This window comes from Ambystoma mexicanum, chromosome 9 (genome assembly GCF_040938575.1).
Source record: "Ambystoma mexicanum isolate Mex_15411 chromosome 9, UKY_AmexF1_1, whole genome shotgun sequence".
NCBI lineage: Eukaryota > Metazoa > Chordata > Amphibia > Caudata > Ambystomatidae > Ambystoma > Ambystoma mexicanum.
Window position 1 is genome coordinate 1,030,432,699 of NC_090931.1, and position 27,156 is coordinate 1,030,459,854.

General features: G+C 42.5%; 1 protein-coding gene across 1 annotated transcript in view; it reads left to right on the forward strand.

Annotated features, from left to right (window-relative positions):
* The window catches only part of GRB14 (growth factor receptor bound protein 14), a 1,091,974-nt gene that overhangs the window by 992,953 nt on the left and 71,865 nt on the right, over positions 1-27,156 (forward strand). The window contains exon 12 of the mRNA XM_069616312.1: positions 7,144-7,237. Within this exon, the coding sequence (XP_069472413.1) occupies positions 7,144-7,237 (94 nt within the window). The remainder of the gene's footprint in view (positions 1-7,143; positions 7,238-27,156) is intronic.

Genomic DNA, 27,156 nt, shown 5'->3' on the forward strand with positions numbered 1-27,156 from the left:
TTGCACATATCTGTGGGTTAAAATCTGAAGGGTTCTTGAGTTCTGAGATATTCTCAGTTGGTTTATATTCATGATGTGCTAAGTATTGCTACAGATGTATTTTGTGCATGAAGGATTTTATCTCTAACCAACAAGTGAAGGGGTCATGCTGTTTAGTAAGTTCAAAAACAAATCCCTTCTCTAATACTCATATCTCATCATTTGTCAGTGAATATCCTGGTAGATTCTACCAAGGATGTCCGCTTCTCATCAATTTCAGATTTTGTTCCCTCCATTACTCCTTTTTTCCTTGTCCCCTTTCTAAAAAACCTCTATTTCTATTTCTGCCTCTATAATTTCACTTTTTCATGGTAAATTTGGGTTTCATTTCTAGATGATGTGGACAGTCCTTCTGATCTTACATTTAGGTTGCCTCTTACCTCCCATCACTGCTACTGTATGATGTGTCTCTGAATCTCCCCCTTCTAGTTCTCCCTTGATTCTCTTCTGGATTTGGTCCTATTTTCGCTCTGTGATCTTCTATTACATATGGGAAACTTTTTTCGTGTGTGAAGTTTTTAAGATCTTTCTTAAATCTTTTAATACGCTTTGCAGTGGCAAAACATTTACATTACTCAGTTTCTTTAGATAATGCATGCAATCTTTTTTTAAACCCCTTTTAGGCCATCCATTATTTAATATCTACTTCTATCTTTCATAATCAATCTTCTATCTGTTTTGCCACCTCCTGGGCTGTATCTCTTATAAGTATGTCCCAATCTGGGCGACACTTATATGCTATAAAACTCCATCCCAATTGGTACTGTTTCTGATCTAGGAAGAGTCTCAGTTTGTTGCTTAATATTAACCTGTGAGGGAGGGTTTTGCATCTTAAATACTCAAGCAGGATTGCATCATGCAATTCAGTCCTTAACAGCCTCTTATTACTTGGATAACTTCATCCCAGTTTCCTAAATGTGATGTTCCCTCATTACTCCCTATCCATTACAGATGTTGTATTTAGTAGTTTCCTCATATATTCACCCAAAAATGCCATAAATCTCTTTATCCAAAATGTTCCTGTAGTATTCTCACCTAGTGTTAGAAAAACAAACAACCTGAATTTTAGATGTCTGTCTTGTGACCCTAAAGACACCAATGCACACCTTGAAAACATCTGAAAGCTGCAACCTTCTTCCCACATCAATGGCTGGCAACCTACAATACCTAAATAATTACATCAGGTTTATGTGGGGTTTTTTATCGCATTGTATGACCCCCACAGAAGACATTAGTAGTGTTCTAATCACACCAATATCACAAGGATAAACCTCAAATTCCATCTATTTAATACAAATCCATTTAAAAGCAACTTCTGGTTACATCTAATTCCTGTCTACATAGAGCTTGAGGCACCATTCAATACTGACATATCAACGTGCTATAGTGTGATGTGAACATAAAGTGATGAACAATATTCTAAACATTTTCCCCACAATACATACATCAACATTGCATCATTACCTAAAAATCTGTATGCAATACTACATTTAAAACTTTACAACTAATATATTATCGTACAACATTCACTAAGACATATTTGCCAACTCTCACCATATTTAGAAGCCTGTCCTTTTAGATAGGACCCTGCCTATTCTCTTTACCCTACATGTGCATGTTTCGTTCTAATGTGTGCCTTTACTGCAGAGGCATTCTTCAAGGGCCATTTTTCTCTTCTTTGCTTCTATTTCAGGGGGTTGATTTTCTGAAAGCTATTTCTGCATATGTTCTCATCTCCTCAGATGTGCAAGGATATATAACACTGCATAATATTATGGATGGGGAATAATTTTCATCAAAATCCCTAACGCTTACCTACCAAATACAATAGGGAAACGTACCCTTATGCATAATTCCTATCTGTGTGAAACTCTCAGTGCAGTAATCAGGGTCGTATGTCTGCCCTGGGCAAAGGGGTAAAGAGGCTGATCAGGAGAGTGGTGATAGAGCGATTCAACCGGGTGAATAGTGTGATTAGGGGAGTGGAGACAGATCTACCCAAAGGGTTAAAGAAGGTGATAAAATGACTAATGACAAAAAGTGTTCAAAGAGGTCAACAGGGTGATAACAAGAATAGGCTAGGTGGAGAAGTTTGTAGACGAGAGGTGGATACAGTAAGAAAGAACCCTGGAGGAGAGAGACCAAGGTGGAAGTCTTAATAGCAGAGACAGACACACTGTCTTGAGGAACACAAGCAGTAGAAGCAAAGCTAATAGAGGACACCAAGAGAGGGGTGATGACACAGTATCCTGTAGGAAAAGGGGGCAAGAAGGATTCCATGGTCGAGCCTAGTGACAGTAGTTAGCCAACCTCCTCTCCTGCCAAGCTCCCCTGGTCCACCTCCTGGACTATGGGAATTTCCATAACCAACACCCAAGGCCCTATCCCTTTGTTGACTGGAAAGCAATCACTCCCTGGACCGCCACTGCCTTGTGGGAATCCCCAACAATTGTAACAACAACAGCAAACTTCTAATAACTAGTAAAAAGGAGAAAGCTAAGAAAAGGAGGTCATCTCCATCAAACCAGCAGGCCTCAAAACACAAGGCCTTCAGGATGAAAGCAAGCGCTGAGCGTTGGGAAACCGCAGAGAGTTTGTGTTAGATTCTTTTTTTGAGGGGTATCCACTTCCCAAGATGGGCACCAGCGTACCACGTCAGCACTGAGTGACTTTGAAAACTTTGGGTTTTCCCAAAACCTTTGTAAGAGACAACTTGGATACCCTTACCCTTTTGAGTTGCATTTTATGCTTTCACTGTTTATTATTTTGCGCCTGATTTGTAATAATAACCAAATGAAATGATTTAAATTTAAATTCTCATATGTCTCATATCCAGAATTAGATGAAACAGCACAAGAGACACTCACCATACATGAACGGGCACAAACCGGCTTAGAAGCGCCCACGCTGATGCACCTGATGGAGTTTCAAAAAGGCACATGAACTGCAATTCTAATGGGAATTGTAGTTCATTCTCGTCAGTGGTCAAGAAAGTAATGCAGTGCTGTACAAAGAATGCAGAGGAGCAGAGGGCAACCAGACTAATTAAAAATTCCAGATACTTCCATTAAAAGCTGAGTAACCTAATTTCTAAATAAATTCTTGTAGTGTTACAGTTGCTCATATCACCTTCCAGTGAATTGTAGTTCGGATACTATGGGCCTCATTACGACCCAGGCGGAGGACCATGGTGCTATTAGCACCATGGTCCCTGCCGGTGTCCGCCATGGCGGAATGGGGAATTACCACCCCATTCCGAGGTTGGTGGGGCGGTAATTCCCCATGCCGCCATGGCCCTTCCCCATTCCCATTTTTGCCCCATAGGGCTCATGGGAATGGGGAAGGCGCTAATAACGGTTCCGCAAATTGCGGTACCGTTATTAGCACCAAAGTCCCTTTGCGGGTCCCTACTTTAATGGCTGGAAAAACCAGCCATTAAGGTCGGGTCCCGCAAAGGGACCTCGTAATCAGGCGTTAAGGGTTTAACGGCGCCGATACCTTTTACGGCGCCGTGAAACCCTTAACGCCAGGGTCGTAATGAGGCCCCATGTATCCTTATACAGTTTTATACAATGGCTTTTGACAAGCTGGTGGCAGCTGTGAGATTTTGACTGTTTTTGTGCCATTTTACTTGTACAGTTTCACATGTACCGCAAAACGACTACTATAGGTGGCTAGCATTCTAAGATGCCCGTGCCACACGGTTTTTCACTTGTTCCTTGGCCATATTTTTCTTGGCCTTATCAGGAAATGTGTTATGTGGCAATCTTATTCAGGGCAAAGTTGTGGCTTTTGCAGGCTAAAGGGTGGTTAATGTGTGTGGTCAGAGAAAGGTGCTGGAACTGTCTAGTCCCAGTCCATATTACCAGTGACTGAATGTCTGTTGTTAGGAAGGTATTGGGGCCAGTGGCTATCCATACTTGGATGGACATTCCGAGATTGAATGGTGAAGATCCTAACCATTGGTGGGCTTAGACTTGCTCCCATCCTGAATTTAGGATGCAAGGAGGGCTCCTGGCAACGTTTATCACATCATTGTTGGAGCCAAGTCCTCTTCAAAGAAGAGCAACCTGCTGAGGACCCAAAGAGGACCTCAGATGCTGAGCAGCATTTACTCCATTGTTTTTCTTTAAAGCTCTGCTCATATGTCCTGATCCCAAAAAGGCCTTTGTTGGTGCTTGGACCACTGCACCCTTGGGAATAACCAGTCTCACCCCATGTTCAAGGATCTGTGCCTGCTGAACCTTTGGAAGTGTCCCTGGACCATTCAGAAAACTGATCCGGTCTCTCCTGGGCTACCTCCCTGCAGACATCACCGTTCCAGGCAGAGTCTTGGAACTTTGCAGATCTTCAGCTTGTTCCACAAGTCACCTGCTCCTGCAGTTTCAGCCATCTCACAGTACGGAAAGCTGTGCTGATCTTGCTCCCATTTTCACAGCTGAAAGATTGCCTTTCATTGTCTGACCGTGATAACCTCTGTAAAAAACAGTCATCTTCATGTCCTAGAGGTACTCCCTGGCCATCTTGCCTGAAGAAGTCTTAACCTTTCTTCATTTGTGTGTTGTACTGAAAGCTGTATAGAACCTATTCCTAAACACTACGACTGACCAAAACATAATTCTGTGATCAATTCTAACCTCTGCTGTCTAGATATCTAGTGACCACAACAAAAGGAAGCAAGACAGAAAAACTAGCCTGCAATAGATTCTGGAACCTCCACAAGCGGTCCCTGAAGAACTCTGAATAAGGGGAATAAGTATATATACCTTTTACTGTCCACCCTGTCTACCATAGGATTGCAAGGGCATAACGTCCTCATGCTGACTCAGTCTTACTTGACTTGTGGATCCTGGGTCAAGGATCCCCCTCTAGGCCTTACCTAGTGTGTTAGGATTGAGTTGTGTTCTTACCTGAACTTTATGTAACTTGTTGACTCTTATTAATCATAACCACTGGAATTGCAAATCTTTATATAAACTTACCTGAAAAGTATCTACTTTGGAACTGGTGATTTTTACCCACCACGCCCCAAACAATCTTAGTGTTGGACTTCATTAAAGCTAAGGACGCTGTACTGCGATTATTCTAAAGAGTTATTTCTAATTATATACATATGACTACTTACCTGTGTTTCACTGGACATTGAAGCAAATGCTATTTTGTTTCTCCAAATCGTAAATGCATATATATGTTTTATAAGGGTTTTGTGTGACAGTATTTACCCAGAATGTTTTATCTGCTTATTGTGCAATCTAAACACCTAATAAATAATTGGATTGTTATACTTACCTGTCCAACTACGCCTTTGCTCTGTATGGACTCGTTCTAGCCCTAGACCACACTCACACCCTTCATGGGACTGTTCCTTGCCACTCTGCTACTTTACTGCTTTCCTCCCTTGGTCTTTCAGGTACTGTATTTAATTGTCTTTTTTCCTATCACTCTAATTGTTCTTTTTCTGTCTCTTGGAAGGGCTCAACTTCTCTTTCCCGTCCTCTTTTCAGCGGTGTTCCACAAGGCTTGGTCCTTGGTTCTGTTTTATTCTCTCTCTATACTTCTTCTCTTCCTGCTCGAATCACAAGCTTTGTATTTCAGGCACATCTTTATGCCGATGACAACCAGATTATTTTTTTGTTTTCCACGTTCACTGACACAGTTTATCATAGGCTTTCTTCTTGGTTTTCTGCTATTTCCTCCTGGATGTCTTCCTGCTTTTGGGTCTTAATGCTAAGAAAATGGAAATCGTACTTTTTCCTGCCTCCCCTATGATATTCCCCCTCATCTATCTATTCACTTCCCTCGGTTGCATTGCCCTATGTGCCCTCAAGCATGGAACTTGGGGATCATCGCCAATGCCTCTCTTTCTTTTCAAACTTAAATCTCATCTGTGCTCCATTCTGGTCACTTCCACTGGTTAAACATCAGGAACAAGTTTCATTTGCTGACCCTTTCTTTCGCTTAAATTATGCTTCAATCCTTGGTCCTCTCTCATCTGTATTATTTTTGTTCACCTTATGTTGGGTTGCCAATTTATGTTTTCTTTCCACTTCACTCTATTTTGCTCTCAGGCATTGTGACTTGGTTTGGTTGACCCCCTTCGGCACATATTTCACCTTGTCTTGCCTGTCTCAAATGGTTACCAGTCCAGAGTCAATGTAATTTTAATGTTCTACATCCCCTGCCTTCCTCTACCTCCTGATTTACCTTTGCCGACCGACTCAAAATATTCAATGCTGTTCTCAATTTCTTCTTTCTGTTCCTCATCCTCCTGAGGCTGGCTCTTGCTTTTGCACCTTTCAGCTCCTTGCCCCTAAAATCTGAAATTCACTCTTGTCCTTTTGTCTCTCTGTTTAAAGCAAGGCTCAAGACTCGCAAGACTCATTTACTCCAGCTTTCCTATTCCTAACTTGATCTGCTGTTTTACTATTTGATCCTTAATTCTCACTTGCTTGATTCTCATTTTATTGTACCAAATGTACTTTGCTAAAGAGTTTTGGATAGAAGAGCTATATAAGCACTGCAAATAAATACATAAACACATACATTGTGTTTGATAGGCCTCTCTGTGTGTCCCCTGTTCACCATTATAGGTTGGCTTCCCAAAATCCTCCCCCGAAGGCTGATTCCGGAAATCCATTTTAACAAGCGCCAAGAATATAATTTGTGTCACAATGTAAAAATACATTTTTCCTGCGGGACTGTGCTGGACAGAAAGCAGAATTATCCCTAGCACTCACAATGCATTACACCAATTAACCACATTATTTAATTGTTGTGTAAACATATGTTTATATTACTGAAAGAGAGGGACAGGGGGCATAAAAACACATTGAAAAAGCAGCGCGATATTGAAGCATTCAAGTTGAGGGACTAGTAGTGCAGAAAAGACACCTATTTATCCCTCTTGCTGTTCACGAGAAAAATTCAAAATAATCACTTTTTGCCAACACATTTATTTTTAGCAATATGTTGAACAGATATATTTATATGCTCAATAATTCACATTAAACCATTTGTGTATAATGTATTTGTGTTCCTATTCTAATAAAGTGGTTGCACCTTGTAATGTCTAGTTCTAGTAACACTTATGTTTATTTCTCTTAGGGTATTTCTTGTAAGGGACAGCCAAAGCAATCCACAACATTATGTACTTTCTATGTGCCATGGACAGAAGATAAAGCATTTTCAAATTGCAATGGTAAGTGCATTCGGTTTATATGTATCTAATTCACATTAAGGGCCATACACACTATATTTTATTGTTCTGGGTATGCATGGCAATAGATCACAATTAATTACAGTTTAAAATCATGAATGCAGATCCCAGTTTTAAGCTGTCCTTTATTGCCAAGCCACTGAAATAGCACCCCCTTCGGTGTGCCTCCTGGAAAATTAGATGACTAGACAATCTTCCACCAGATTGCAAAAATGGCAAGTGGCAACAATGTTTTCATCGGCTGTTGTAGATAACGATTTTATTCAAAAATGATTCTTCCTGTTGGTGGATTTATAAAGGCATAATGAAGCCTAATTGTCTCGAATGTGTCCATTTGGGGGTCATGCTTTGCTGTGTGTATGTGCTTTTCAGAATACATCTCAATGTGACAAAGCAGTGCTGCGTTATGAGCAATTTCTGTGTAACATGCGGAACAAATTAACTATCATTGCCAAGATAGGTGTTCGAGAAAGAGAGAGGTAGTTGCTCTAAAAATATTTCTGGAAAGGTTGACAATAACAGATGCATATGTTGTGCACAGAAGATGTCTAACAAAATACAAAGAGTGTTGTCTGTGAAAGGGTCACAATGTATCACAAGGAGACACCACTGGAGCTATGATGAGAAACTGGCAGGGCTTGTAGAAGTAGACGGGCAGGTTGGAAACCCTTATGTGCACTAGGCCAACTCTTGCACCACCACTTGGCCCAGAGGTGTGCCAATCATACAGATCAAATAGACTAAACTAGATTGTATACTGTCTTTGCTTTTGGGTGCAATGGAATAAGTGGAAGCAACCATACAATCACAGTATAGAACATGTGAAATAAAAAACATATTCAAGCACGTTTATATTTAAATGCAAGACTCTTTTCAGCAAACACAATACACGCTAAAACACTAACATGTCACACTTGTAAGGTGAAACGAGATGTTTAACACTGTGCAAGTTCAGTTTCAAAATCACATAAAATCCAAGTGTTGGTACCTTTTTATTGGACTAACTAAAAATATTAAGTCGAACTGGAAAGCTGCATTCGCTGTCAAAGTCCCACAGACCGCTGCATCAGCATGTGGTCTTGGGGGTAATGATTAGTAAAGAAACCCACAGTGGGCAATTCTTCCTCATGCAAAAAGAGAGACTTTTCACTTTAAACTCTTTTTGGTAAAGCCAGAGGATGCATGGAATGCAGCCCTGGGAGAGCCATGTTTTCTACAGAGGCATACATCTGACAAGAAAGGATGGTCGACATAGAACAGATTCAAAATCTTAGCAGAGCAGGGGATCACACTTCAACCAGGCAGACATTATTCATTACAATAATGTTGCAAATAATATTTTCACAAACGTAGGCAAAATCAGTCAAAAATGGGGGCTGGTAAGTTTGAAGAATTACCTTTGTTGAGCAACAAACTTAAATGAAGGATTCGAAAACACACAATTTAGATCGATGTATTTCTTTCCATAAAGTGAAGAGATGTTAAAAAGCATGCATAAAGTTTCTTCCTTGCAGATAAATGTCTTCTGAACAAAACATTGTCTGCATCACTCTGAAAGCCCCACTCATACAATCGCCTGTGGCAACTTCAATGTCTAAACAAACTTAGGAACTTAAGACTGGCATGTTGCAATGCTTTGTGAGGTAATGAAATATATCTATCTATCTATCTATCTATCTATCTATCTATCTATCTATCTATCTATCTGTCTGTCTGTCTGTCTGTCTATCTGTCTCTCTGTCTGTCTGTCTGTCTATTTCTTTTTTTTTTAAATGTAAGGTAAAATCCACATAAAATTCAAATCTACAAAACATTTGACAAACACATGTCATGGTTTCAAAGATATATACAGTTTTCTTTGGTGCATTTTAGTTTTTTCATTCAAAAATTTGTAAAATTGCATTTTTCGTGCATGCTTTGTTAAATATATTATATAATGTTTATTTGATGTATGCGGTACACATTTATTTAATAATTGTATTGTAAGCATAAATAATTCCATATTTGTGACAAGAACATCCTATAACATTTGAAAATAGATTGCGACTCTGTTTGCTTTACTGTTTTAATGTTGTGAAACGTTATTAAATGTATTAAATTAAAATATTGCTGGAATGGTTTTGAAAACCAATCATGTAACCCATTCCTTCATTAACTAACCTTTCTTTAACATTTACATTTCTTTTTCAAATAACGTTTGGTTTAACATAAATATGTAAACAAGTATCAAGGCCATCTGTTCTTGACGCACAATGTTTCAAGTCTGGTAACTTTCCCCAACATTTTACTTGCATCTTTTTTCTTAATCATTTCTGTTCTGCCTTGTCTACTGCCTTAAGATTAAATATCTTGCATTGTCTTTTGAAATCATTTCAGTATTAGGCTTTTCAGTCAGCTAAAGTGGACATAAGTAGGGTCTGATTTACAAAAGCATTTTATAATGGTGCAATCCCACTGAAAAACGCTTTGTAAATCAGGCCCATAGTGTTTTTTTACCTTTAATTGGAAATGCAGTATATACTTCTGCTGTTGTTTCTTTATCTCCACAAAAAAAGTAAATTAGTCTTATTTATAATTTTGTAATAATGCTTGGGGTGACCTTCCCAATTCTAAATGCTCTGACTATGTTTCCTTATTCTTCACCTTCACTTTGTCTCATGGTTTGAGTGTATCCAACTGTTGAGAAATAACTCTATAAATCAACAATCCCAATGTTCCTTATTGTTTTAACACTATCTTTCATGGTAATTGTTGTAAATACATGTTGTCCATTAACTGGTGTAACATATCCCCAAATAAGAAGGTATGTTTGTCACCAAAGATTTCATTATCATTACATTTTAAGGTTTCTAGCATTCTAAGAAATATGAATGCAAGCATTATGTTTGAAACCGTGTTCACCTCAATTATAAATAGTCATATTTTTTAAAATGTTAACTATTTACTGTGCAGATTCTTCATTACGTTTTTGATATTCTATTCTTTTGTCATCTTCTACGAGTAATGTACATAGTGGATTTAGTTTTATGATACCAATATTGTAGTCAGCAAGATGAGTAGGTGAGTAGGTTCTGTTACAACACATCATAAATGATTTTCAAATGTGTCACGCACAATATATATATATATATATATATATATATATATATATATATATATATATATATATATATATATATATATATATATATAGTAACACTTTATTTACCAAAAACCTTTTCATGTATCCGCTTGTCCACTAATACATGAGTCTACATGTAAAGTTAACACAATTACAAAAAATATATTTCAGGTACTAATGTAAGGTCAGATGTACTCACAAGTTGGTTAAGGACTTCGTTTAGTTCAGATTTAAATTGCTTAAATAGTTCTTCTACGTTTTAGTTTTGTTTGTCATCTTGCTGTATGGCACCAGGTACATACTGCATAGTTAATTCAGCTTCATTTCATTGTAGCAGTGCTGCTAAAGAGCTGATTACATCTGATTGTCCATTTGTTGTAGGTTCTTGTGTATCTTTTGCTAGTTATGTTTCAAGAATATGTTCCTGCTTTTTTATTATGTGTGGCATTTAATTATGTTTTTTTCAAACACACACGAGAGACCATTCAAGAGAATTTATGATCCAGAAACGTCATTTACAGAAACCATCTCCTCAAGAAGTTCAACCTACTCCCACTCATAACAACTAATCAATAACAATATAACATGGTCACTCTGTTCATGGAACACAAGAGGAAACCTACATTTGTTTACTCAACCCTCGCCTGACCTCGAGAAATATCTCATCATTTGTCTCCAAGAGACTTGGATCACTGAAACACCAGCATGCGACGGCTATCTTACCTTCCTAAATCCTGCCATAAAAAAACACCAAGGAAGACCAGCATCAGGTCTACTCACACTAATCAAAATTACCCCGCAATGGAAAGTAGTGCGCAATGAAAATATAAATCCCTGGACTCAATTGCTTATAATAACAACACAAGCGCACCAACAACGAAAAAAAGGAACTGACGAAACAACAATCACCATCTTGAACTTGTACTGGAATCCTGCAGCCATTTCACCTGTCGCATTCATCGATGGCGTATTCACGACAATAGACAACTTAGTAACGACCCATCAATGCCTCGAACTTATACTGTGCGGAGATCTCAATATCAACCTAATCACACCAAATGGAACCCCGCGCCCACTCGAACAACTGACAGGCAAAGCATCGACATGGATGAACGAAATCAGAACGCGAAATCTTACTCTCCTAAATCATGCAAAAGATAACTCCACCCCCTTTGTCCCAACATGGAACAGAGGCCATTCAGCTGCAATTATCGACTACATATTTCTTTCGCAAAACCTTCATGAATCGGTCAAGACAGCTCTAACACTAGCGTCTGACCACAGCGACCATAACAAGATAACTGTCACCTCACACACCATCAGCCAACAAAACGCAAAAGTTGCAATGCTCGAACTTACTGGCACATCTTCAAGGCTACGAATACCACAATCAGCGCTATCACTCCTGCCGATGAAACTACACGCCTCAACAAAACCAGATCTTGAAAAGTTGAATTATGAATGGATTTTGCTCCCATTTCACCAAACATTAAAAAACCGTCCGCAAAGAACTCATGTACACTCCTACAACGAAGAAATAGCACAAAGAAAAAAGGAGCTAGCTAAACAGACACACCAACTCAAGAAAAACAAAACATCAGAAAACATGATGGAGAGTAGAAAACTGAAACTTCGATACAACAACTGGAGGAAATCACAACAAGCAATCCTCCTCCAGACAGATGCAGAAACAATAATGAAGACCTATAAGGCAAATAATACAAGAGAATTGTGGAATTTACTGAACGACAACCAGCAAAAACAACACAAGCTCACAGCTAACGTACCAGAACAAACATGGATTACTCATTTCTTGACCATGTACGCAGCACACGAACAACAATCTCAAGAAAACTTCAACCCCAAACCCAAAACAAAATTGACTGTAGTCATCATGTACGAAGAGCTACTACACATGATCCAAAACCTCAATCCCTCAAGAGCTCCGGGCCCTGATGGACTTTCCAATGCTGTCCTTAAACAAGATCCTGCGGCATGGGCTGAATTTATGACACAGATTTTGGAAATTATAAACAGACACAACCGAATTCCAACTACATGGAGAACAGCCACCATAGTGCCGATCCACAAACAAGGACCACGTGACCTTCCTCAGAACTTTCGTCCGACTGCCTTGCTTGACCCACTCGGAAAAATCTTTGCAACAGCTCTCTTGAGGCAACTCACTGCATGGGCCACTTCCACTGGACGACTATCACCGCGACAAACAGGCTTCACACGTAACGTTGGAACTAACATCAATCTTCTCCTATTGCACGTCATTAAGCACGAAGCAATAAACAACAAGTCCATGATCTACACGGCCTTCATTGACTTAAAGATGGCCTTTGATGCAATACCTCGCCAAAAGCTCTGGGCTAAATTGAACAAATGGAACTGCCCTGCGAATATCCTAGAACCCATTATACAACTTTACTCAAACACTTCAATAAAAATTAGACTCACAAAACAAGGTTTGACAACGGAGCCTATCAACACAGCGAATGGTCTAAAACAAGGATGTTGTCATGATCTCTGCTTCCAAAAGGTCAGGGTTTTCCCAACTCTCTTGGAAGCAGATCCATAACCCAGGTTCCGAGTGCCAACCAGTCCCAATTGGGACCTTTTGGACCCAGTCCTGGCGCCAGTGGCACCAGGCTCATAAATATGCCCAGTCCCAGCGCTGGAAGCGCCGGGCTCATAATGCTTGGGTGGACTTACCTGCAGCAGACCATGCTGCTTACTTGCCTGCCAGTTGAGCCTCTGATCCTCTTCTGTTTGGAACTACTTTTCCTGTTGGGTGGGGCAGGAGCCACTCCCTAGATTCAGAACACTGGAACTCTTCTGGAAAGCAGGAACTCTTTTCTTACCTAGGCGTGGCTGTGGAAGGAGACACCTAAGCACTACAGGAGGCTATTTAAACCACACCCGATGGATGAATCTTGCTTTGCGTTATTCTGCATCCTCTGCAGCAGAACGCTCATCGTGTCTTCTGCATCTGATCCTGGGCCTAAGGAAAAAGGCTTACCATCCTGAATCCAGTCTTCAGCAACACCTATAAAGACAAGAAAGAACAGGTTAGCATTACGGTCTTCAGTGACAGCTCTTCACTTACCTGGTCCATCGGCTGTCACCAACGCCTCGCGCTGCATTCCGGCATCTGAAAGACAAAAGCTTACCAACTCTTCGCACGCTCCGGAGGCCTTCGGCGCTGCATCCCGCATCTGAAAGACAAAACAAGGTGCGTTTAAAGACATTGGGGAACTTTAATACTCACGTGCCATTACTCCTTTCCACATCTAACCCAGTGGGTATTCCGGCACCCTGCAGCCGCTCCGAACTTGTACCTGCAAAAAAAAAAGACAGTTAGAGCGCATCGTGAAGCAGGCAACAAGCGCTTACTTACGTGCTTCCAGGCGCTTCCATTCATCACACGGGCTCCATCTTCAACTCACTTCAGCCCATCATCCGCCATCGCCGGAACCCTGCAAAACAAGAAACATCATTACTAAAGACTTTAAAGACATTAGAATTACTCGAAACTTACCATTCGTGCAGTAAACGACGGACAGCAGTCCTCTGAAGTCAAGAGGCCTGCTCCCCTTATCCAGTGAAGAAACTGGTTACAGCACCCTGCCCCGAGGCAGATGGAGAGCATGGCGTTCACTTACCTAAGACATCTTACCCTTCAAGTCAGACATACAGTGCACAGAGGTCCAGCCCAAAGAGCCAGCCGTGTGTTACACATCACCTTTGCAGATACGGTATACGCCCAGTCAAGACCGGCGCCTCTACGGGAATCAGGTGAGCGTTACAGAACGCAAAGCCTACCACAAAACTCCCGTCCAGGCGCTATGGAAACCTCGGATACCGACCAGCTAGCCCAGTTACTTGGGGAACTAAGGGCAGAAGTGCATGCAGCCCGTCAGGAAACAAACGCTTTAAGAAGGGAACTGATTATTTCCAAGGAGCGAACAGATGATCTCGCTAGACAATTGCTAAAGTCACAAGCCGGACAGACCCCGTTACCCGCATCTGGGGGAAATCTTCCTTCTACATCCTCTATGAATCCAGTGCAGATCAACCTACCTGGGAATGTACCTCTGGCTCCGCCCGAACGATTTTCTGGTGACCCAAAGAGGTTTGCAGTATTTATCAATCAGTGCCGGTTGCATTTCTTATGCCGGCCAGCAGCCTTTCCAACTGATCAAGCTAAAGTAGCTTTCGTGCTTTCGTACCTTAGTGGCAATGCGGCAGACTGGTCGATCCCTCTAGTAAATCAAGATGATCCGGTCCTCCATGATTTTCAAGCTTTTCAGCTCAGTATGGAAAAACTGTTCGCAAGACATTCACAGGGGCAGGCCTTGGACAATGAGCTTCTTTCGTTGCGACAAGGTAATCAAGACCTTTTGGCTTATATTGCGTCTTTCAACAGACTGATAGTGGAAACTCAATGGCCTGAGGACAAAAGGATTACGCTGTTTTATAGAGGTCTACGTGGAGAGCTCAAAGATGTGTTAGCCCAAGTAGTGAATCCCCCACAAGATTGTTCGGACTATATAGACTTAGTCGTTCAAATAGATCACAGACTGCAGAACAGGAAGGCCGATCGTTCCAAGTTTGATGCTCGAGTATTTTCCAAACCGCCAACTCCTTCCAAAGGAGTAGACTCCGGGGAACCCATGCAAATAGGGGGTCTGAAAGGTCGTCTAACACAAAAGGAGCGGGAAAGGAGAAAACAGTTGCAATTATGCCTCTATTGCGGAAACTCAGGGCACTTTCTTCGAGACTGTCCGGTGAAACCTGCCAAGAAGGCAGTAGGAGCTGCAGTTACCAACGTTACAAACTCTGAGCAGGGAAACGACCTCGCCCGACAAGAATAGAGGTCCTCTTGCCGAGCGTGAAAACCAGTTCCGTGACCTCGCATTTCGTGATACCTATGGTCCTCATTAGCCCTGATAATCCGGATCGATTACATGCAATTGAAGCTTACGTCGACAGCGGTGCCATCGGCAATTATGTGGATCATGAAATGGTTTTGAGGATGAATCTAACTCTTTGTCCCAAGGCTGTAAAGGACGTCATTACTACGGTGGATGGTACGGAGATAGCCTCCGGGCCAGTAACGCATACCACTCAAGAGGTGACGCTAGTAAGTCGAGATGGACACCATGAGAAGATCGTGTTCGATGTGATCAAGGCCCCTCAGTTTCAGATTATTCTAGGAATACCTTGGTTAGAGAAACACAATCCTCTGATCGATTGGCGAGCAAGAACGGTCCAGTTTCCAGAATGTGTCTCTACTTGTCACCCTCCACCTGGTGTTGCACTGGCAGCAATTTCTTCAGAGACTCCCCAGTTACCTCCCGAATACCTAGAATACCAAGATGTTTTCCGGAAGGATCAGGCTAACTCTCTACCTCCTCATAGGTCTTATGACTGCCAGATAGACCTGATACCTGGATCTACTCCTCCTTGTAGTAGAATTTATGCCCTCACCGAGCCTGAGAACCTTCACCTTCGACAATACCTGGATCAATACCTGGCAAATGGGTTTATTCGTCCTTCCAAGTCCCCTGCTTCTTCAGCTTTGTTCTTTGTTCCAAAAAAGGAAGGAGACCTTAGAACTTGTATAGATTATCGCTCCCTGAACCAGATCACCGTTAAGAATAGATATCCGTTACCTTTGATCCCTGAACTCCTGGACCAAGTCAGAAAAGCATGCATATATACAAAGCTGGATCTTATAGGAGCTTACCACTTGGTACGAGTAAAAGAGGGCGATGAATGGAAGACGGCCTTCCGCACCAAGTATGGGCTATTTGAATATCAGGTCATGCCCTTCGGACTTTGCAATGCCCCGGCCGCCTTTCAATATTTTATGAACGATGTCCTCAGAGAGCTCATAGATGTGTGTGTTGTTGTTTACATTGACGACATCCTCGTTTATTCTTCATCGGAATCTGAACATCGGAAACACGTGAAAATGGTCCTCGAAAGATTGCGTCAACACAAACTTTTCGCTAAATTGGAAAAATGTGTTTTCAACGTGACTGAAGTTGAATTCTTGGGATTCATATTATCACCTGGCCGAGTGCGTATGGATTCAAAGAAGGTCGATGCAGTTCTCAAATGGCCATCACCATCCTCCGTAAAAGGTGTGCAAAGCATGTTAGGCTTCTCTAACTTTTACCGCAGGTTTAACCCCGAATTCTCTCGAATAGTCCAGCCCATCACTGCCTTGTTAAAGAAAAACAAACGTTTTGAATGGTCTACCGAGGCGGAACAAGCTTTCCAGGATTTGAAGACTAAATTTATCTCTGCACCAATCTTAAAACACCCTCGCCCCGAACTCCCCTACATCGTGGAAACTGATGCTTCAAGCCTTGCCATGGGGGCAGTTCTATCACAAAAGGACCCGGTAACCAATCAGTTGCATCCCGTTGCATTTTGGTCCCGCAAATTCTCGCCTCCTGAAATCAATTACACGATTACTGACAAGGAACTTCTGGCTATCAAGTCTGCCTTTAAGGCTTGGCGGCATTATCTGCTGGGGGCCCGACACACCGTTACTGTGATTACGGATCACCGAAACCTGCAATATTTGAGAACCGCAAAAGCCCAATCCTCTAGACAACTCCGTTGGGCATTATTCTTTGCCGAGTTTGACTTCATAATTACCTATCGACCTGGTACAAAGAACGGTAAAGCTGATGCCCTTTCTCGGATGGGAGTGGAAGAACACTTGATCAACCCTAAACCTGTACCAATCATTCCCGAACAAAGAATTCTGGGTGTAATCACCACAGAATCCATAGAGGAAGTTAAGGATAAGGCCAGGCAACTTGTAACTCCAGCAGACATACAGAATTGGCATCTGCAGGGAAAGGACTTTGCAGTAAAGGACAAATTATTGTATTTCCAAGAACGATTATACCTACCCAGCACAGATTTACAGAAAAAAGTAATCTCTTGTTATCACGATTCTTTAATGGAAGGACATCCCGGTATGGCCAAGACCTCAGAAAAGATCAAGCGCTACTTCTGGTGGCCGTCTTGGAAAAAAGATATCAGAGACTTTATAATGTCCTGTGGAGTATGCGCCCAAAACAAGAGTCAAAAGGAAAGACCAGCAGGCCTTTTACGCCCTATTGACATCCCACCTCGCCCTTGGCATACGCTTTCTATGGACTTCATCACCGATCTACCTCCATGCTCCGGATACAATACGATTCTAGTAATCGTGGACTTATTCTCCAAGATGGCGCATTTCATTCCGCTCAAAGGCTTGCCAACAGCAGCAACTCTGGCCAGAGAATTTCTCGAAAACATCGTCCGACTGCACGGTTTTCCTTCGGTTCTAATTTCGGATCGAGGTAGTCAATTTATTTCTCATTTTTGGCGAAGTTGCTGTCGGTCGGCTCAAATTGATGTGAGACTATCGACCAGTCACCACCCTCAGACCGACGGACAAACCGAGAGGACCAATCAAACTCTGGAACAGTATTTACGCTGCATGCTGCAACAAACTGAAAAAACTTGGAAAGACATCCTTTGGATAGCCGAATATGCCTACAATAACTCTGTCCATTCGGGAACTGGGAAAACCCTGTTTTTTCTTTTGTACGGCAGTCACCCTCGAACCTCGGAGTTGGATCCCCTCCAAGATCTTGAAACACCAGCAGTAGACTACCTGCATTCTACAATCACCCAAGCCTTTAAGGAAGCTGTTTCTCACCTTCAAAGGGCTAAAGAACAATACAAGAAAGGAGCAGATCAACATCGGAAGGAAGCCCCTCAATATCAAGTAGGGGATCAAGTCTGGTTATCCACCAAATATCTACCTCTAAAAGGGCCACGCACATTCAACCCAAGATACCTTGGTCCCTATTCCATCACTACCATAGTAAACCCAGTAGCGGTCAAGTTGGACTTGCCCCCGCACATGAAGATACATCCGGTCTTCCACGTCTCTCTATTAAAACCCGTGCAACCTCAAACCCGACTAACTAAATCTCCAAAACCTATCCTAGTTGATGGAGAACTCGAGTTTGAAGTCAAAAGCATTCTGGACTCCAAGATCTCCAAATCTAAACTATTTTACCTAATTGACTGGAAAGGCTACGGCCCCCAAGAGAGATCCTGGGAACCTGCTGAATATGTCCACGCTCCTCGCCTAATCAAAAGATTTCACCGAACATTTCCTGACAAGCCAAAACCCCCGGAGAAGCCCGGTTTGGGAGGGGCCTTGAGGGGGAGTACTGTCATGATCTCTGCTTCCAAAAGGTCAGGGTTTTCCCAACTCCCTTGGAAGCAGATCCATAACCCAGGTTCCGAGTGCCAACCAGTCCCAATTGGGACCTTTTGGACCCAGTCCTGGCACCAGTGGCACCAGGCTCATAAATATTCCCAGTCCCAGCGCTGGAAGCGCCGGGCTCATAATGCTTGGGTGGACTTACCTGCAGCAGACCATGCTGCTTACTTGCCTGCCAGTTGAGCCTCTGATCCTCTTCTGTTTGGAACTACTTTTCCTGTTGGGTGGGGCAGGAGCCACTCCCTAGATTCAGAACACTGGAACTCTTCTGGAAAGCAGGAACTCTTTTCTTACCTAGGCGTGGCTGTGGAAGGAGATACCTAAGCACTACAGGAGGCTATTTAAACCACACCCGATGGATGAATCTTGCTTTGCGTTATTCTGCATCCTCTGCAGCAGAACGCTCATCGTGTCTTCTGCATCTGATCCTGGGCCTAAGGAAAAAGGCTTACCATCCTGAATCCAGTCTTCAGCAACACCTATAAAGACAAGAAAGAACAGGTTAGCATTACGGTCTTCAGTGACAGCTCTTCACTTACCTGGTCCATCGGCTGTCACCAACGCCTCGCGCTGCATTCCGGCATCTGAAAGACAAAAGCTTACCAACTCTTCGCACGCTCCGGAGGCCTTCGGCGCTGCATCCCGCATCTGAAAGACAAAACAAGGTGCGTTTAAAGACATTGGGGAACTTTAATACTCACGTGCCATTACTCCTTTCCACATCTAACCCAGTGGGTATTCCGGCACCCTGCAGCCGCTCCGAACTTGTACCTGCAAAATAAAAAGACAGTTAGAGCGCATCGTGAAGCAGGCAACAAGCGCTTACTTACGTGCTTCCAGGCGCTTCCATTCATCACACGGGCTCCATCTTCAACTCACTTCAGCCCATCATCCGCCATCGCCGGAACCCTGCAAAACAAGAAACATCATTACTAAAGACTTTAAAGACATTAGAATTACTCGAAACTTACCATTCGTGCAGTAAACGACGGACAGCAGTCCTCTGAAGTCAAGAGGCCTGCTCCCCTTATCCAGTGAAGAAACTGGTTACAGCACCCTGCCCCGCGGCAGATGGAGAGCACGGCGTTCACTTACCTAAGACATCTTACCCTTCAAGTCAGACATACAGTGCACAGAGGTCCAGCCCAAAGAGCCAGCCGTGTGTTACACATCACCTTTGCAGATACGGTATACGCCCAGTCAAGACCGGCGCCTCTACGGGAATCAGGTGAGCGTTACAGATGTCCCCTCGCAGCGACTTTATACAACCTGTTTACATCAGACATTGATCAATACCTCTCCAACACTCAAACAAACCCTCCGAAAATAAACTCAATACCGGTCCCCATTATGTCCTATGCAGACGACATCGTCTTGCTCGACAGAACACCATTTGGTCTCCAATTTTCTCTTACAGCACTAAGCGACTACATGAAACAAAATGAGCTAACAATTAACAGCACAAAAACAAAAACCATGGCTCTAACGAAACCTAAACCAAAAGCAAAAAAAACACCGGATTTCAACATCAATGGAATACGCCTGGAAAATGTCACAACATTTAAATACCTTGGCATCATTATCAATCAATCAAAGACAGAAAGAGATTGGCTAGACAACCTAGAACAAAAGGCTCAAGCACTCGCACGACAGGGTTCCATCCTACACAGAAAATACGGAAAATTTTCATTTAAGCCCATCATCATGTTCTACAGACAAAAATACATTCCCATCATAACATATGGAACTGAAACAATGATGAACGCAGACCAGGTAGACTGGGTGAAATTTGAAGCAATATTTTGGCGCAGGATCTTAACCCTTCCTCAATCATATCCCATGGCGAGAATTCGATACGAAGTAGCTACCCAATCCATCGCTTCCATGGTACGATGGAAAAGACTAGACATATACCGAAAAATACTGTCGGATGACAAGACCCCGGCAACCCAAATTCTGAAAACTAACTCAACTGCTCTAAATAACACAATACTACAAACCTGGAAAAAACAATAACCAAAGAAATGGAACAAGAAAACATATCGGAAGAACTTCTAACGAAACGTCCACAACACGCTAAAACCAAAATGCTACAAAACGATTGGATCAAAACCATTGAAAAGAAAAATACATACAAACGGATTTTGCAGTGCAACAAGGACAACAGAAAACTACATGAACCGCAACCATACATCTTGTCATTCCCTGATCCAACTATCAGATCAACCTTCTTAAAAATCTGCCTGAACACTTTACCAACTAATGATTACTTGGCATCAATAAGACAGATCCCAAAAAACCAGAACCACTGTCGATTCTGTGAAATCATCACGACACCAGAAACCATATTCCATTTGCTCATGGAATGTCCCTCTCTCGCCAACCACCGCAAGCAGTTTGGGGCCTATTTTGACATGGCCTCGCAGCAAATGATAACAGATGAAAGATGGGCTGCGATTCTCAGTGGACAAAATAACAAATACACATTCACAGCTGTCCTTTACCTTCACAGCATTCTCGAGATTAATGGAGGAAAAATGCTTTCCTAGCAATGTAGACTACATTGCTGTCTCTTCTTTTATCCACGTACTTCGCGCGAATCACAAGATGAAAAAGTTTGAGACAAAACTAAAACATCAAAAAAAAAAAAAAAAAAATTATGTTTTTTTTATTGTTAAATGCAGCTTCTAAATAATTACAATTTCCATGCAAATCATATTCGTGATGCCATGGCAAAAAGAGCTGAAGTAAAAATAATATCATTGTATTTTCAGGTATCCCACCGGTTAGTTTTTGATGATTTATTTAACTAGCATTTGCATATTTTACTAAGCAACCACGTGTCAGTTTGCTTTTAAGGTAGGTAGGAATCCTCTTTATTCGGAAATATCCATTAACAAATTCAAAAACAACACAACACATCAAAAACATGCACATCGCAGATCAATTCAAAACTAAAAACCTCAGAATGCTCTAGAGCCTCTTCTAAAAGCCGCTTTTACAACATTTAAAACATTGTACATAAAATCTTCATCCTTATAATTCATAAAGGTCAAGGTATCCATGCATAACCTAATATTGTTTTTAAGCAAAATGGGGCCTGAGCCATCTCCTTCTGAATCCAATAGAATTATTGAAAATTGATGAAGAATGTATGATAGCCTCAGGTTTACCCATTACGTATGCACACAACTTCTCTAGACCCATATAGACATCTATCATGCGTGGCATAATTGTAAAATGCAGTAGGGCAACTTGGGAAGGAGCACCAGACCACACGTGTGTCTGGGGAGCAGAACTGGCTCCCCGTCAGGTTGAGCATGCCTAGTCACTCGTCTCGTGGCACTTAACTGAGATCTCTGTACCTTCTAGAATATGTCCTACCATGCGTGTATAATGGGAATTGAAAACCCTAAGAACCTGAATTTAAACTGATAGGCCTTAAGAAAATAACAATTTGGTGAAAGTCTCACTACTGTGGGCACCATGGGGTGCTCTCACAAATAAGGGACAGACTTCTTAAAAATATAGGCCACAGGCATGCTTTACACATGGTAGCACATCTGCTACAGGAGCATTTAAAAGCACATGGCTGGGCATAGCAGAGTGTGAAGAGCAGTTGCAAAACGTGCCGGGAGCATGGGTTTTTGATGAACACTTGCATAGCTGTCAAGTGGTCCCGTAGCATGCTCGGTACCACAAGCCTGTTCTTGCTTTTGACTTTGCATGCTGGAATTTGTAGGCCCATACTTAGCAGCGGAAACATGAAACTATAAATCCAATCATGCAACGAGAAAAGCCAGGAATGGCTCTAAGTGGCTGACATGGCAGCTATGCATTTGGAAATCAAGTAGTGGCAGGGAGTTTGATAATGGAAGCAAGGGACTGACTGGACACAAGGATAGGAAGACGACCAATAAATGCAGCGCGAGGCATATCGGACTGAAACCAATGTTTGGGCAACCAGTTAGTGATGCAGTGATTGGAAGCATGTGTGTATGTATGCATTAAAACAACTTCATTTATAGCACAGACATCTTCCTTTGTCGTGTTTGAAAATGCTGGCAGGGTCGCTGGTATAGAACCTTTTTGCAGAAGTCTGCTAAGCAGCTCGCAGTGTGTGCGCCCTCAACCGATAACTCTGTGGCTTTTGTAAATGACTGTTCATTGTAAGGGCATGTGGGCATTGCCCCCACCAAACCCCTGCAGGGACGCTTGTATCAGAGTATTGCCAAGCTATACGATTTACCCATACATTTTACCTCTCTACATCTTGCTATTCTTACGTTTAGTTGGTGCAGGAGCCATATTTGTATAGTGAACTGTAGAATTGAAGTCATTCGAACATGTCTCTTTTTATAACCACTGTTCAAGAGAATGATTAACACATTTATGTTTGTAAATAATGCATTGTATTGTAGGAATATTCTGCAGGGAAGATTATGCAGGTGTAATTAGTTTATGATTTCTAACCATAGCCCACCATGAATCACTCCCCCAAAATACTATAGTGAAAGGGTTTGTGCTGATCTGCACCCAATTCATGTTTTTGTCATTTTTTGTTGGGGCCAGGGGCGCCACGGATGCTTCCTGCCAGGGGTGCAATCTGGTGTAAGAAATGCCCTGCCCTGCAGTACTCTCTGTGACTGAACATTAACACCTATCTCTGCAAGTGACTGATTAGACTGAAAACTGTTCCATGGACATACCACTTTGAAGGAGATGCAGATGTGCATGACTGATAAATATAAATGGATACAATTCAGACCACATCACAAACCCACCTACAAAAGTCAAAGAGCTGGGTTAAAATGACACAGAGAGACAGATCTCAGACTACCTAGAGCATATCCTTGGCATCCACCAGTCAGGCTTCTGCCCAGGACACAGAATGGAATCAGCCTTACTAACATCATCTTGTTGACACCAAAGACGCAGGCAAGCTGGCCCTCTTACCTTATGCTACCATCTGACTATGGCTGCCAACTTCTCCCCTGAAGAAACCAAATGGATTGCCTCCTTCATCACCGACAGAACCACACGAGTCTTCGCCAGGCAATCCGCAGCCAAACCATCTCCAGTCTACTGCAGTGTCCCACAAGGTTCCTGCATCTCACACACACTATATCTTCATAAAGCCTCTCTTCGACCCCCTGAATGCCCTTGGAATCACATACACACATACTATACAGATGACACACAAATCCTCCTCCCCGTCACTGGAAACCACTCCCCGGATACTACCACACACAACACCAGCTATGAGAGCATACATACCTGGATGGCCTCCCATCTGCTCTGCCTGAATGACAAAAAACACAAACCCTACTTGTTGGACCCCAAGTCCTACTCAACAAGATGAACTCGGTATACCGCTTCTTTGTGATAGACGATATCACTATGCAGGTCTAGCCTGCAGTGAAAACACAAGGAATTTACCTGGATGCCACCCTAGATATGACAAGTCAAGACCCTTGCCTGCTCGTCTGCCCACACAACAAAACATATAAACACCAGAAAACCCTTCCTCTCTGTCAATAAACACTTCACCAATGCACAAGTCATCATAGGACCAACCCTGGACTACTGCAACACTCTATTTACTTGCACTTCTGTGCAGAACAGCAATAAACTACAAATCATCCAAAACAACAATCTACAAGCTCCCCTTGGTCTTCAAACTATGAACACATTTCAGATGCCAGAAGAAAGGTGCACTGGCTCCTGATTCAGGAACACATCAAATTTAAAACCCTGTCTATCACCAACCGAAGCCTAATCAATACAGCGCCAACATACATTTCACAAAGGCTCGAAAAGGTAAAATCGACACGGCCCACATGCTGAGCCTACTGCCACCCCCTCACAGTTCCCTGATTCAAGAGATCCAGAAAAGGATGGCGCTAACTTCAGCAAGGGTGCAGAAGTACGAGTCTGACACAATAGTGTCATGATGATTGGCAAAGACTTTTATTCAGGCAAAAATAAAGAGGAATCCTAAGTTTACCTAACTCTAAGAGCGGTTTCCCAGCCTCTAATGAAGAGCTAATGAGTCGGTCAGAATGTCCAACTAAATAAAAAGAGTCCACTGTCATGTCAGAATACCTACTTTTATCCCTCACACTTATTACTAATAAGAAAAAGGTAGTGGGTCTTCTTGGTCCATAAGAATGACTCCATTCTTCTGGACGATGAGTTACAGTTCCAATCATAGGGGGAATTTTGCCTGTGCAATGCCTCCCTTCTCCAGGTTACAGTTCCTTTCTGAGGAAAGAAAGTTCCAGCTTGTAGCGTCTTAAGGGTTTAGTTTCAATGCAAAAGAAAATGTCCCAACTTAAACATTATTCCTGTTTTGTGTGGTGTCGTGAAATGTGTGGGAAGTGGCTGAGTATTCACAGAGTTTCAGTTTCAGTGGGGCTTGACTCATATGTTTGCGCTATTAGGGCCTTTCCTCCAGTGTCTGGTGCTTGGCCACCAGTGCCTCGTGGTACGTAAGAGCGAGCAAAGTGAGGAACTGACGGTGGAGCAATGCTGAGAGCGGCCATGTGTCTCATCGAGGGCTGTGCCTCACTCAGTACTGACCTGCATGGTTTGTAGTGCAGGAGAAGCAGGAGAACAGCTTGCTGATGCCCTGTGTGATGAACAAGAGGAGCCCATTGCTTGTTTGCAATAGCCAAGAGACAGCCACTAGACAGTCTCTTGGGCTGCCTGCAAGGAGGTTAATGTCGAGTTTGTAGCAGTGCACCTTATCATTTTGACAAAAGATCTGGTGATTGGTATTGTGGTCACACTTGCGGCTTTCCAACCCATTTGACCTTAACCATTAGACCATTTTGGTATTTCCTGTGATCCAACGTTTGGTGTTCGGCGTCTGGGGCAGAATTCCTCAGTGGCTAATCTGGGTGGCGATAAACTACCACATAGTTGTGTCCTGCAGATTTTCCTTCAGTTACTATCAGATAACACATAGGCAGCGTGAGTGTTGGCAGAGCTGCTGTGCCACCTAGACCTGCTGCTGCTGTGAGACCTTTAACCTGGGGCACGTTTATTAACCCAGGTTGCAGTGGTGAGTACATACAGCACCCCGTTGTGGGGGTCAAGGTCAGCAGGTGGGTTCAGGCTTTTCTCCTGGATTCCGGGTCTGTGTTTGGGCTTTAGGTAAATTCAGGGGTACAGCTAGTTTAGGAGATTTTGGAGTATTGGTCCTCGGTGCAGTTAGTCCGCCTACTTTAGTTTTGGGCTGCCATTCCTGATTGGGTGGTTAGCTAAGTGGGTTTGCAAAGTGGTTTCTTTGTGTCCCTGCACAGTGAGAGAATTTCTAGTAAATCCTTTTTCAATCATTGACTGATGAGGGGTAAGTCCTACTGCCCTTCCCTTGCTTTGATGATGACAGAAAGGTCACAAAGAAAAATAAGGCACACCATTTAAGAAAAGACAAACCGCATGACTTGACAGCTGTTGTGCCTAAAAACAAAAAGGACGAGGGAGCCGGTGGAGAATTACCTCCCGGCAAGATGGAACTTAGGTCCCTTAAATAGGGAGGGGCCAAACAGGGGGAAAGGGTCCCTCAGAGCATAATCACTGCTTTATTTCTCCATGAAGCACAATCAAAGCTAGTGGCTGGTGTGAATGTAGCAGCTGGGATGGCCACGGACTGTCCTCTTAATTTGGCCTCTGGCAATGAAGGACTAGGGAACATACAGGAAGAGAGTTTTGATATTGACAATAACTCACTTCTTGATCCATGCTATGCCTTGCAAAATTAAACTCAGGCAACGGCACAGGTGTCATAGATGGAGGGGTTGCCGACGGCCATATTATCAGCACCCATGATTTCTAAATCCCTCCTGATTACGATTGAAGCTTCCCAAATTCTATTAGGAAGCCCTAACCTGATCTTTGAATCTGACAACACATGCTTTCATAGCAACTGGGCTGGCACCCATCGCCCTCTTTCTTCTCTTGGTAATTGTGCCAACTCATCAAAAGTGTGCTTCTCTATTGATTTTGGGGTCTTGCTCTTTTTCCTGAAGACATTATTAAGGTTTTAAGGTTTTGTGGAAGTATTCACAAGGAACTTAAAGAAACAAGTACGCCTAATTGCAACGATGCCAGGACATACAGAGATTAAACCAGCTGACCCGTCTCAAAAGAGGAGTTTGGAGAGCATCTCAGCTGTTTATGTAGCCAATTCCTTAGGGAATGAGCAGGCCAGACAACACGATTCAATACAAATGGCAGAAGCACAGTCAACAGAAGACTCTATCCCATCATGGAAATAGAGACGGCACACTAAGCACCTACTGACTCAGCTTGCCAATAAGAAAAATTTGATAAGGCCACAGGAGGAGATGGGGACTGACCAATCACTTAGCTCCATGACAAATTCATCCACTGGTAATAAAATCAAAGACATTTAGGAAACGGGATGCAAAAAAGCAGAAACGTCAGGCAAAGTCTATGGGT